The 14227-nt window shown below is 37.4% G+C and overlaps 1 protein-coding gene across 1 annotated transcript in view; it reads right to left on the minus strand.

Moving 5' to 3' along the window:
• Positions 1 to 2985: 2985 nt before the first annotated feature.
• Positions 2986 to 14227, minus strand: part of LOC124163065 (trissin receptor-like) — a 319914-nt gene continuing 308672 nt past the window's right edge. The window contains exon 7 of the mRNA XM_046539851.1: positions 2986 to 4229. Coding sequence (XP_046395807.1) covers positions 4195 to 4229 — 35 coding nt within the window. The 3' untranslated portion in view covers positions 2986 to 4194. The remainder of the gene's footprint in view (positions 4230 to 14227) is intronic.

Genomic DNA, 14227 nt, shown 5'->3' on the forward strand with positions numbered 1-14227 from the left:
ACTCAATACTATTCTTCTATTTTGAGCATTTCAAGTTGAGCAAAGGTGAAGAATGTCTCAACCTTGATCCAAACCATTGTTCCGCACATATAATTGCCCATGACAAGGGCAATAAGGCAAAATGATGAAAATGAAATAACGTAACTCCGTTATCAATAGAGAAACTGCAGTGGTGCATTGTGCGCTGCCCTAGGCTTTTCCATGGTGTAAAGAATTTATATATCCCAAGTATGACCAATTAGTACCGACTTTAGCATCAATATTTTCATAAAGAAACATCATTCTTGGATAATGAAATAATTTATGAAGAAGAATACAAAATTCATTGAAGCACACATTATCGTTTCATGCATACATACATTCAAAGGGCAAAAATTTGATTTTTTACATTTAGAAACATTAAAAACTTTTTAGTTCTAACGTTATTACGGATAAATACTCAAAATTTGAGCGAGTTTCGTCCGTATTAGGAGAAATCACTGCTATGAAGAGGTAGAAGGTCTCAAATCTGAGGCGAGGTTGGTCCTTTTGGGGGAAAATTTTAAGAGCTGCTTTTGTGGCGAAGCTTTCTAATACAAATATAGCAGCAAGGGAGAAATCTTCGTTATTTAAAATGGTTAAGAAAGTACTAACAAAGGTCTGATCGGGTGACCAATTCCCAAATATTTAACGTGGTAAAGAAATAGGAAAAATGTACTATGACTTTTACAAGATACCCAGAATAAATTTCGACAACACACTCGCCATGTAAGTATTTGACTAAAATCATAAAAATATCATCCGTATATTGCTCAAAATACTTTAAGCATACATTTATGTGCACATCCATTATGATAGCCGAAGAGGCAATAGCATTTTGATTCGGGGAACCCCCCAAAAAGTTTCAATCATATTTAGAACGTAAAACTAATTTTCCTCTCAGACCTGTTTGTTTCAACGCCATTCTGGAGGATATGATTTTAAGTACCTTCATTAGTTTATAAAAAAATACGTGTCACCAAATATTTTCACAAATTCAGCCACCACCCATTCGATTATGACATAATACCAAGCGTTCTTTATTCCGTTTTAATTCGATTTAAAACATCAACAAAGACAACTTTTTCAGTCGTTACCCGTAAGCTTTTCATGCGGACATTTTAAAACTAATCCGTTTTTATGACTTCGTTTGTAGTTTGGCACTCCTATAAATACATTAATTTACGAATGGCTAGAGGAGAATACGAGATGAGATGTGTCAAATGCATTTAGTCATTGCTACTGGGATATCCAAATGAAAACCACATCCTCGAATGAATACTTGCTTTTACAAGTAAAAACCTGAGAACTCGAATAAATACTTAAGTATTCAGCGTAATGACCTAGCGAATCGTGACCGAACACACACCTTCACCAGCCACACCCCCTCATTGTTAATTTTTCCATGCCTAGCTAATTTTAATCACTAATTTACTCCTTTCGAAGGAATTTATTTCATCTGGGTTTCCCTTGTCTCCACAAAACCTCATTATTCCATTAATCAACCAAGTATTCTCACGACATATATCATGTATCAACTCGATCACACAGAATAATTTTTAGCACTCATCCTTTCATTTGGAAACTCCACGGTTATTATGGTAAATAAATACAATGAATAATTTTCCGATATGAAAACACTAAATTGAAGCCTCCATAAAATGCTATGACTATCTACTTAGACACTTTTTACTACACTATGACATGTCAGTTACGACAGGAATGCGAATGGCCGTGTTACAATTGAAACCTTCTGGAAAATACACGGCTCGGTGTTTTTAACATGGTTGCTCTACTTTTCCTGCACTTCAGATATGTTAAAATCACTTGAAACGAATAAATACTTTTGGCACACAATTCGATTTGACATTGCGATTTTAAAGGAGCCCTCCGAAGATAAGTAGCCAATAATTACACCATTTTAATTCCAAAATAAATTTCCTAATCTGGTCCTGGGTCCTCCGGTACATTATGTAGCTTTCAAATTGCCGATTGCGGTTGCGCACTTAAACGCTTGGGCAATCCATCTCGTTATCAGAAGCTTTTCATTCATATATGTTGAAGTACAAACTATTTTAATGGGTAGATTCAAGAGAAACCGGTGGAGTTTACGTTTTTTGGTACAAAAACAGCAAGACAGCTCGTTAGAACACAAATGAACGTGAATTTGAAGAATAACTTCTTCAACATCTACATTATAATGGAAAACTTATGCAGTGGCGGCTTGCCCATAAAAACTGTCGGACGCCGCCCCTCCCAAAGATTTGAAAAAGGAAAAAAAATTGAATAAAAATTCAAATACAAAAATGCATCTAATTAACCAAAGCGTTTTTTACAATCGCATACATCGAAAATGTACGAAAAACACGGAAAAATGGCGCGAAGAGTTTGCATTTGTAGCCGCGGGGCGCTGGCCAGAACGTCCCAATCCATCACCATGCAGTTATATTAAGAGTGGTAGTGCTGGGGGCTGCTGGTGCTATGACGCTTGTAAGCTTGTGCCTTATGGAAGACTTGGGACGCCGCCCGAGCATGCGCAGAACGAGTGTGTTGACATCGCCGCGCCGACCGGCGGCCGTATAATCTTGGTGTTGCAGTGTTGCAGAATACCTTGTTTTGGTGACCAGTTGACTAATTTTGTGTAAATTGTTTTAATGTAAATAGGCCTAGTTGTAGTTGAGTTAATCGAGTTAGTGATTGTTAGTGTTTTAGTGCTAGCGATTGTTATGTGTATTAGTGAATCATAATGATTTCTAGATTGCCTTCAAAACTTACTAAAATACACAAAATATTCAAAAATTTTGACACCCCCGGTAGGGTGTGCCCCTCCCAGCATTTGGCTCACGAGCCGCCACTGACTAATGCTTATGCTAGAGCACAGAAATATCTTTCCCTTGTATTCCTTTAAAAAAATACATGAGCACAGGCGCCAACATCAACGACGCAATCCATGTCGTCACTCTCGTTATTACCTTTTATTACTCGTTTAAAAATTATGCCATCATCTTGAAATTGTTGGATGAGGTAGAGTAAATCCTCGTCATCATTTTTCTGTATCCATTAATTAAAATTTTTAACTCTGCATTACAACTCACATAAAAATATTTAAAAACTGTGAGACCGGTGAATGTTGACTTCTCGATGCATCCTTAGAATTTCAAGGCGATAGCGGAAGTTAAAATGAAGCGACTCAAAACGAAAAAAGGCAAAAGACTATCGATAGGTTAGCGTGATGTGAGAGAAACAACAAAATACGAGAAAAATTCTTTTTTTACGGGTACACTTTTGTATTGTCCATCGTTTTGACTAATCTACCCAGGCAATTGCCAATAATATCACTACCAAGGTCATATATGGCATAGTTGGTCGAAAGCTATAAATCTGTGTCCCGCGCAGAAGTGTATCTGTGATAATGTGCCAAGTGCCAAACTGATGCACAAAACATCGCCTCTACTCTTAGGTTGAGAAATAATTTTTTTTTAATTTGCTCATCTCATAGTAATTTCCGACGGAAGATAAGATAAACTCAGCTGTAACTATTAAATTTTCTGTAAATTGACAAAAATACGACCTATATGCGGAAGAACCCATCCCCGTGATTAAGTCACCGAGGAAGTAAAATTGTTCAATTGTTTACTGTTGATATCCTCGCACAAAATCGATATCTTCCTACAATATTAACTACAGAAGCACCCAGTCCAAAGTTAGTCGGTGGGTTAGTCTGTTATCTCGACATTCAAGAGCACACCGTTACCTTCACTGCTTCACATTCTGCCACTGCAAGTTCAAGTGAAGGAGCTCCATCTATTTCCACATGGTTTTTTTGTCTTTTTAAATTCGTCCATCCCTTGCTAAGCAACCACACGCACTGGGACGCGGCGTGCACTGCAATGGCGATGACCTTACGAGTAGAGGTCGCACGAAGACACGGACGGGGAGGACGCGAGGCCCGTGGAGGCTCTGCTCCGCCATCGGATGCGGAATCGGAAAGAGGCGTCCTCGGGGCCTTCCTCGACGATGAGGGGCTGCTGTCGGCCGGGTGCGGCGGACGGGTGCGGCAGCGGGTGGTGCGGCAGGCCCGAGTCGCTGAGGCTGCTACTCCACCACACGGCGCCCCCGGCACCGTTTCCAGCGCTTGCGACGACGGAGGAGCTGACGCCGCCGCATAAGCCGTTGCTAAACACGATCCTCTTCCTCCAGCACAACCACCTCTGCAATCACAGAGAGAGAGGAGACAAATATAAAGGCCGTTTTACACGGTGCGCGGAATTGCGCAGGTTAGAGCTGCATTAATTTCTAAAATGGCGAGGTATTGCGCGAATGTACTTATGAACGAAATTAGAACAGGGTGTGGCAGTGAAGTTTTATCGGGTTTCGCACCGGGTCAGGTGAAAACGTTGGAAGGAGAAATGAAGGACCTGACCCGGTGCGAAACCCGAGAAAACTTCATTGCATTTGTTCGCCGGGAAAAAACCAAAAATTATAGAACAGGGGGTATTTTGCCGTCTCGCATCCACGCATGTGTTCTAGCAATTCACCGCTTTATACGATGCAATTTTGATAATGCGCCTTCACACGCACGTCAGATTGCGCATTCCGTGTACCGTGTAAAACGGCCTTAAGACACGGTCTCAGACGTTACTTTGTTGAACTGCTTCATCATAGAATAAAATAAATTACTTTGTTCTATTCCACACTTTATTTTAAATAGTACGACACGGGTTTCTGCATCTTATGCCATCATTAGGTACAATTTGTTGGGTTGCTTGCAATTAAATAGGTAACCGTGGGTGGAGGGGGGGATATGAAAAAAGAGGGGTGGGAAGGAACGTGGATGAAGAGTAAAGCAGTTTTTGAAAGAGGTGGGGGAAGGCCTTGGGTTGGCTTGCACAGGCGAAACGATGAAGGGAAAAAGGAAAAAGGGGGGGGGGGTTCTCAAAAGGTTTAAAAACATGAGGAAATCAAGGTTGAGGGTCTTTGGGGGATGGTAGTGTGACGTAAAATAATGGTGACTGGGAAGGGAACATATGCTCATTACAGAGATTAGTGGGGCAATTCACAATCTCAAACTGCTCTAAGAAGTCCATTTTTTTCCCCTGGTCAATACAATTTTTAAGAGAAGACAAAGTTTCACACTGTGCACCGTTTATCGATAGGCCTTGCATTCTCTTTAAAAACCATAGAAAGTAGCAAAAGTTCTCTCTAAATACCTATTCAGGTTACTCTACGGGACAAGAATCAGAACCATCACACTTATCTCCTTTGTTAACGCCTGTTTACACGGTTTATTAACACGTAGTAGTAGTAGTGTTTTGTTTTTAGAGTGCCTTGACAACAAAGGTCATTTGCACCACTGACAATCTATAGAATCAAAATTTTAAAAGATTCATTAAAAAGGCATTTAAACATTCGTAAAAATTTTGAAATAAAAGGGGTAGTCAGATTATAAAAAATTGGAATTTAACCACTGTTAATTAGCCCGGTCTCTATTAAAAACTTTATGACTCGGCTGATACTATCAGGGTCGTCTCCTAGGATGTACCCAAGGTCTCCCCCGATGTTCAGCCGATGGCGCACAGAACGGTATTTCGCACACTCTGTCAGGAGATGTCTCATAGTAATGGGAGAGTCGCAGTCATCACAAAGGGGTGGAATTCTCTCTTCGGTGAAGAGGTACGAGTGGGTCAGAGCGCAGTGCCCAATTCTCAGTCGCGCGATTGCGACCTCCTCCCTGCGATTCCTCCTGACAGACGTGGGCCACGCTGAGATTACCGGCTTGATTGCGTATTGTTTATTCCCGGTCAGAGAGCGCCAAGTGTCTTTCCACTTTTCTAAGGCTATCTTTTTCATGATCGCCTTCAAATCCTCGTATGGCACCAGCACAGAGGCAGCAACGTCGTCCTCGATGGCTCCCTTCGCGGCCGAGTCGGCCCTCTCATTTCAAGAAATACCCACATATTAACACGTTCGAGTTTATGCCTAAACGTATGAACACGTGAACGAACACGAAAATGCACCGTGTAACCACCCAACTTGAGTGAATCCAAGGAGGTTCCAACGGTATCCCTAACGGCCTATGATAACGTCATCCGTCCGAGGTGAAAAAATTTTCTCTAAGGGCGGTAAAATTGGAAAGTACGCCCTCGATTATCAAGAAAACATCGTCATCGGTTGAACTTTCTTAACAATTTGAGTGCCGCCCGCTAATTTCAAAGCCCTACTGAAAAATCCATCCATTTTTACTAAATTCGCAATTTTTTTTTAATATAAGCACCAAAAATATATTTATATTGATGTGTATTTCAATAAAAATGGACTTTGCTCTTCTTTATGAATGAGTTGAATAACATTTATTGCTAACTTTTAAATATATATTTTAATAATGAAAACCTACTGATTTTGAAAAATAAAAAAGTTGCAACAAATGATGTACCACCATAAAATGCATAATATTTTTTATTACGCTCAATTTGAACTATTTAAAGCATGGAAATCTTACAAAAGCATTGTTCCAAGAAAATTATTCAAAATCCTGGATAACAAAAAAGGTCACTGCACCCTCAACAAACAGTTCTTTCATCCAAAGAATTTTCACACAAAGTAGGCTGAGAAAATGGTGCCGTTAGCTACAGAGGACTTTTCGTCCTCAAGAAATTAAAAGAACTCTTTTTCCATCGAGCAGTTGATTTTTGAAATAACAGAACTACTAAGCAGTAAACTGGAAAAGTACCATGGGCGATATATTACAGCTTCACGCAAACTAAGTCAATAAAATAGAAAGACGTAACATTACGTCCACGGAATTCTTCAGAAAGATTAATAGGACGATATTACGCCCATGGCACGCAAAGTGTTAAAAATTTTAGTGAAGTCAAGTTGTTCCAAGTGGTGATCCAAAAATTTAACTGCGATCCGTTTGTAGATTTTAACTACAAATAATTCACGCACGTATTCTTAGTAGATTTTTGAAGAGTTTTTCCTCTGCATCTTAAATGTGTGATTGGAGTTTTTTTGGAACTCATAATAGACATGCTTTGGAACAAGCTGCATATTTTTAAAGATTTCTCCGATCAATTGATCTTTCGGTCCAAATTTAAATTTTTGTCGGAAATTCTAACTTTTCCTTTCGGTTAAAAATCGATTTTGAACGACAATATCCCATCACTACACTGCATACGGTTGTGATTTCCTAATCTGTTTCAAACCGGTTATTTTTACTATTACAGTAGATTCCGGATAGTTTGGACATATCGGTACTTGCGCACTTTGCCCCAATTAAGCGGCTGTCCCATTTAGGCGAACTATCCTGTATATGGGCATAAAAAAACGTTGAAATGATAGAAAGAAGATTAAAGAATGCTTATAATGCAACATAGGCTTATTAAACTATTAATTTGATTAATAAATCAGCGCGTTTAGTTAATTAATTATCATATTAAAGAATTATAACATTTTTGTTAAAAATATATTTCACAGCCTCGGGCGATGCTGAATGAATGTGTTTCACGAAGTCCTATTAAAGAAAAGTCCTATCCTCTTTCGGATAGTATAACAACATGAACTTTCAAAATAGGGTAAGAACAGGAACATTTGTGAAAAATAAGAGTAAATCAAAGGAGGGAAATATAAAAAAATGGTATTCTGAAAACAAAAAATTTTAATTTCGTCGCGAGTATAGTCTATGTCGCCGACTCATGGCCCAATGAAGCGACATGCTGTCCCAATTAAGCGGGGAATACTCTGGGATATTCCTCGATTGGGTTCTGTTCTCCAAGATCTGTCCCAATTAAGCGTCTGTTCCAAGTAACCGGTGGATCCATTCAACGGAATCTACTGTATTTCGGCTAATCTGAACAGCTTAAATTTATTTATTTATTTATTCATACCACCGAAAACAGCTCTGTACGGACTTTTACACGGAATATAATAACATGTTAACAATTTTACGTGTACAAACAGATTGCCCTGTAATTTACCCAGGCGGGACTCGAACCCGCGACCTCCCCCATGTCAGGCGAGGACTTTTCCCCGCCGCCACCGAGGCGGCAATAAATTATACAAACAAGGTTTGCTCCCAATAAGTTCAGGATTGCGGGATTCCAGTGTACTTTGAATGACTACCTAACGAAGTAAGTTTATCCTACACAGAATAGAACCTGTTCTAATTTGATTTATGCATCCGTACATGTTCCGTTCCGGTCCTCGATAATCGTTCATTTTTCAGGAAATCGTTCATTAAGCAGAAATTAACTCGTGCGTGTTAAAGTTTTGTGTTAACAGGCCGTGAGATGAAATCCCTTTCCACCCCAGTTGCGATCAATTTGATCTCTCAGCGAGAAACATTATGTGACGATAGGGGACGAATCGCAATAGTTTTCACAGTGGAATTGATTTTGTAATATCTTAATCTTCAAGCATTTCTGCAGCCATTTTTTGCAGGTCAGTCGATTTCCATTTTACAAGTCATTCATACCCCTTCAATTAGACGAATCTGTCACAAACAACGCGTGAATTTTAACGAGGCCGTTATATGCAGCGAAGAATAACAAAAATCGATCACGGGATATTGGATAGTGGTGAATTCTCTACAGATTATTCAGTGAGAGATTCAAGATTATACACTTGAGAAGGCAGTGATTCCGTGTCTAGTGGATCAGGGATAGAAATGGAATTTCCCGAGATCCAAGGAATACCGAGCTAATAATAGTATTTCCGACAGTGAACTATCTGTCTCTATCTCATTACCTACATTACGTACACGTAATTGTGATTGCAGAATGTAAAGAGTATGTTTTATGGCCCCTTAACTGAAAAGAAATATGAAATTAACCATTAATAAAATCTTATGGACAGAGATAGCAACATTTTAGAGGCCCATGGAGAATATTTTAAAAGTTTAAAGTCGGGGTGCATTTTACGGGAGTTTTAGAGCTAAATGACCCAAATGTGCGACTGAGTCAAATTAGCTCCATTGTGCAATAATTGTCTCTGACGAATCGCGTTTGAAAATGATCTCAATATTTTTTCGAAGATAGCCAGGTTTGCAGGGCCGACCCGAGGGTAGTTCTGGTCTCTACCGAAGGCATCGTAGTTAATTGTGGAAAAAACAAACTTCGGGGGATAAATTCATCTTTCCGACAAAATCTCGATTTTGAATGGTTAAAATAATATCTATGAATAAAAATAGCATTTTTATAAAAAACATATGTTACTAAAAAGGAAAAAATAATGGCCATTGCCACCATAAATTATTGAAAACTTAAAATGTGATTGATGAGAAAGTTAAAATTAGTTTTAGAAGAGCATTTCAGGCATCAAAAACGAAAAACGCGGTGCGCATGTAAGATTATATTTTCTTTTGCTAAGAGAAAAGTCTGATATGCTTTGACCAGTAAGTATCAAATTTGTAATTACAATATAATAATTGCAAGTATTAAAACGTAATATTATGCAGTTCTTCACTTTCTCTTTACTTTCTTTCACTTCACTTTCTTTTTTGCACTTCAAATATTTTACCTTTATATTTCTTCACATTGAAATTAACAACATTTTTAAAATTTCAATTTTTTTCAATCGATAAGAGATCTCAAGAACTAATGCAACAGTTTTATCAAGAACCGTCAAGAGTTTCGTAATGTATTCTAATTAAACTGTGTATCTTGCCAACCTACCTTGTCTTGATAGCCTGAAATTGATGTCTTAATACGCTTTTGTTGTTCCCACTTTCTCTTTTCTTTATAATCTTTTCATCTATAAATTCGATTGCTTTAACTTCTTCCTTCGATGTGAAATCGTTTTGTGGCAAACGCTATTTATTTCTATTGTTGAATGGTAAATAGAGACGACAGAAGTTGCGTGCGAAGTTGAAAATTCCATGTAGCAATACGCAATTTTCAGAGAAAGCCATAAAAGGAAAGGTAAATCGAAGAATTTTTCTAAAACGAACAGCAAAAACAAATAACATATTACGCTTTACAAACAGATATTATACTTTGCCTACTATGATTGCAGTAACTACATCGTATTTTAGTGGCCATATTTTAAACTCCATATTTAAGTTTTATTTCTGAACGTTAATCGAGATACTGTTGCGTTCGCGTTAAAAGTATAAGAACATAGATTTGTTATCCAGTTCTGAGCTATCACGAAAATTTCAGCGTTCTAGGTAATGGGGAAGTCCTTGAAATCAGAGTTTCATGATTTTTTCCGGGAGGACAAACAAAAAAGCGAGTATAATAAAACGTGGTAAAAATAGACCTTCTTAATATAGTAGGTGATGAGTTACTGTGATGAAATTAATGTGGACTCCCTCCTTGAACGGTTTTTTGTAAATTAAAATTCTATTTAAAAAAGTCCAAATGATAACTTTTTCCCTTGTCATGTAGATATTTTGAATAAAATATACTAGGTATTTATAACTTTCTTTTACTACTCTGATGCTGCATGTTACTGTGGCTGTATACTGTGACGCCATGGATGATGATATTAAAATAATTCTATTACTAAAATCGTTCAATGATGTACAATTATCATTAGTCAGTACGGTTATCCAGCTACTGAAATAAGCAACGCAAACATGATTCCGAGATAAATTCTCTCGAATTCCCTCATTTATCTCACGACTTCACGTTGAAAACTAGAGCATCTTCGCAAAGTTCCCTGGAGTAGCCAAAACCATGACGTACCGTGAATACGTTGTGGCCGAAGTGAAACACCAAGGAGCAAAGTTTACTGCAATTCTAAGCAGTCCGCCTTCGCTGTAAGCACACCTCCAAGATGCAACCGCATCATGGGATACTTGAAGGAGACAGTTGTCTAACTCTGAAGGCAAATATTACTCTTAAATTTATTGCACAATATACACAGGCCATCGTCAGCTTAGCAAGTCAATTTACCCATTACACTGCCTGGCTCACGCAAACTACGATTAAACCCTTTCATGAAATAGCCATCACGACTCTATTAAGAAGAGTTGAACTACATGTCAGTTGGACTGACTATTGCAGATTCAGAAATCTCTTACTAAAGTTCGAGTAAACCTGGGAAATTACTGCAACTTTGCATACCCTAAGTTTCACGAAGAAGCAAAATACATACAGTAAAGTTCCTCGCACCAATCAATTGCCTAAAAAGATATACGAACAATTAGCAAACCAAGTGGATTATGAATTATTAAGCAAGTTAGTGGTAGAGTGCATTCTCTATGAATAAGTCTGAGAAATGAACAAAGATAAAAGAGCATGCATAAATGCCCATCCCTAAGGAAATGACGACTCTGAAATGATTTCAAAATTGTAACTACCGTTTTTACTGAAAATATTAAATGAAATATAAAACAATAAAAGATAATGTATTGAGTCTCGAACTCAGTAAAAAAATACAAAATTATAGAGAAATTTAGGGGCTAGGTAGTTACGTTTGGCTGAGAATTTTTACGCATATCGTAAAATTAATTAACATCGCCTGTAAAGGCCTTTATCTCCCAGGTTTTCCTAAGAAAAAAGTATATATGAGAGGTATTAGCAAGTAAATGAAATGAAGCATGTTCTCATTATCAAAGGTAAAATGAAAAATTCAGAATAATAATTACAAACAAGTGCACAGGTTAGATAACGCCCACACGAACGTAATTAGTCCAAAAAAACTAAGCCTTAATATTAGAAACATTCAATTGAATCATAAGGGAATTCACAGCGGGAGGAGAAGAGACCCTACTATTTAACCATTCTGAGCAAGAAAAGTTCTTTAGGTTAGCAGTGTCTGGTTATTTTTTTCCAAGTAGTGAACTCGTACAAAAAAATTATAGCATGTTTAAATATTTCTTGGAGTGCAGGTCAACGTATGTTATGCAAAAAAGTTATAGCCAACGTTTCTGTTTATTTTAAACTATTATCAGGGCTAAACATTGTACATAAGCAAGTAAGCATAATGTTTTTTTTCCTTTTTTTACTTTGTTAAGCCCTGATGATGGTTTAAAATAGACAGAAACGTTGGCTATAACTTTTTTGCATAACATACGTTGACCTACACTACAAGAAATATTTTAACATGAATTATACGAGGTCAAGATAAGGAAAAAAAGTTATAGCGTTACATCGCGCAGAAAAGAGTACTTAAAAATAGAATGGAGACAGTAACCTTAATTTATTTTAGATTTGAGTACCAAATGGAGGAATGGATGCCCAATGGACAGAGTGAGATGGGTCAGGCATCGGGGAAAAAGAGAAGGATAACCCGTTGCTAGGGAAGAGGGTGCAGTAGGGAGAATGATGTTGGCAGTGGTGTCGAGGATCAGGGAAGGCTCTCCCGTCCGCGTGTCCACAGAAGTGTGTCGCCGGAGTACTGGAATGGGGAGAGTAGGTTATATGGTAGACAAGAGACTAATGAACGGGAAGAACGGATGAAGTCCTCAGTGCAGCGAAAATTCTAGTTAAAGGGAAACAGCAGTGGCACCCAATGTATTACGGGTGACACATTCCTATGTGCGGTTAGATCTTCAATTGTAATTTATCCCAGAGTATATTTCTGTGTTTCCACATCAAATGCGGCCAAAGCTTGGATTTATTAGGGTTAATTTCACCTATTTTTATTAAATTATTTTGAAAAAATGACTCAGAAAATGTCGCAGAAGCAATATTAGTGTTTTGAGAAAAATCTCAAATGTCATTGGAAAGGAGTAACAACAATGCTTATTAGCGACAGGGGAACCTACAATAATCAAAGAAAATACATAAGTTAATAAAAATTTAAGGGATACTGAATAGCATAAGGTACTTTAAAATAGCAAAAGGTCATTTAAAATTACCGAGAAGTTCATGGTTATGTTACGAAAAAGGGGTGTAATATCCTATAGACACGATAACCCTTCGATGATCATAGGTTTACAAAGCCAATACGTAGTTCAATTTTACTATCAATCACCCCTTCATAATATATTATCAGAGATTAAATAAAAAAGAGCATTGAGAAATTTAGCAAAATTATATACACTATCACAATATTTGCTTGTCACATTCAAAGCAAAAGCAATGAGAGAGCAGATCCAACAGCCAAGATCAACATTAAAGGGATAATTTCTAGAGAGGAAGAGAATAAAGAAACCTCTAGTTCAATACGATCAGCAAGTAACTAATATTGTCATAATGTATGTAAGGGTAACAAGAATGTTAAACATGCTGGATATTTCCTCGCCCTCACATTTTTAAATTTCTGAGACAACAGTTTCGTCTGTATTAATTAAATCAAAAGTTATCTCCGCTGAACATGCAGCGCAAACATGATTTTGAAATGAAAATTTGCTCCACTCTTATTTTAAATTAAAAATAAAGAGATATATTAGGGGCTTCCTCATTTTCTCACTTCGGACAAATTCGCTTACAAAACGACATCTCACTTTGCTCGTAAGGCTTCGATTGGGAGAGGTCACAAATTTTCTATAATTTAGGAATTAAAGATTGGAAACGGTAAGGAAACATACTTAAACGCATCCAAGAGGATATGAGAAAAGCGGAATCTTCAAAGGAGTAAAAACAATACAAGATTGTGGGGACAGGCAGAATTATTTGATGCACCAATTTAAACAATTAAAAGAAATTCACAATTTAAATGATGGTTAGGCATTGTTACTAATTAATGTTAAATATACGATTTGTGTTTCAGCTTCAGAAAACCGTAAATATATCATGGAAAAAGTTAATGCGAGAAAAGCGATGTACAATTCGATTAAGAGGATATGTAAAGTAATTTCACCTATGAGGTCTACCAAGGTACAGTACATTCAATGCTCCTTTTGGTTTCCTAATTTCTCAGATATAACTCACTTACGTTAATTAAAACGCGTCGTTGCAGCATCAGGTTAGTGCATTTAAATGAATTAAGATAAGCATGCTACCAGCACAAACACATACCTAACGATGCGTTTATTCTGTGACATCCGGGTGAGGAAGCAGTTAACGAGGAAAAAATACTTGTGCAACTAATTGTTCAACCGAGTGCCAAATAAATATTGAAAAAATACGTCCATTATATCAATAAATAATACATGAGATGAAAAAAGTTACAAAAATATAACTGTAGAAAGAGTAAATGACGAGAAAAATGGACTTAGTGTAACATGCTTGGTAGTCGTACTAGCAATTTACTTTTTACACCTTAGCTATCGGATCAGATCATCTGGGAATATAAACATGCAAGCAATAAGAAGTGTTGA

Source organism: Ischnura elegans, chromosome 7, assembly GCF_921293095.1.
Source record: "Ischnura elegans chromosome 7, ioIscEleg1.1, whole genome shotgun sequence".
Taxonomy (NCBI): Eukaryota; Metazoa; Arthropoda; class Insecta; order Odonata; family Coenagrionidae; genus Ischnura; species Ischnura elegans.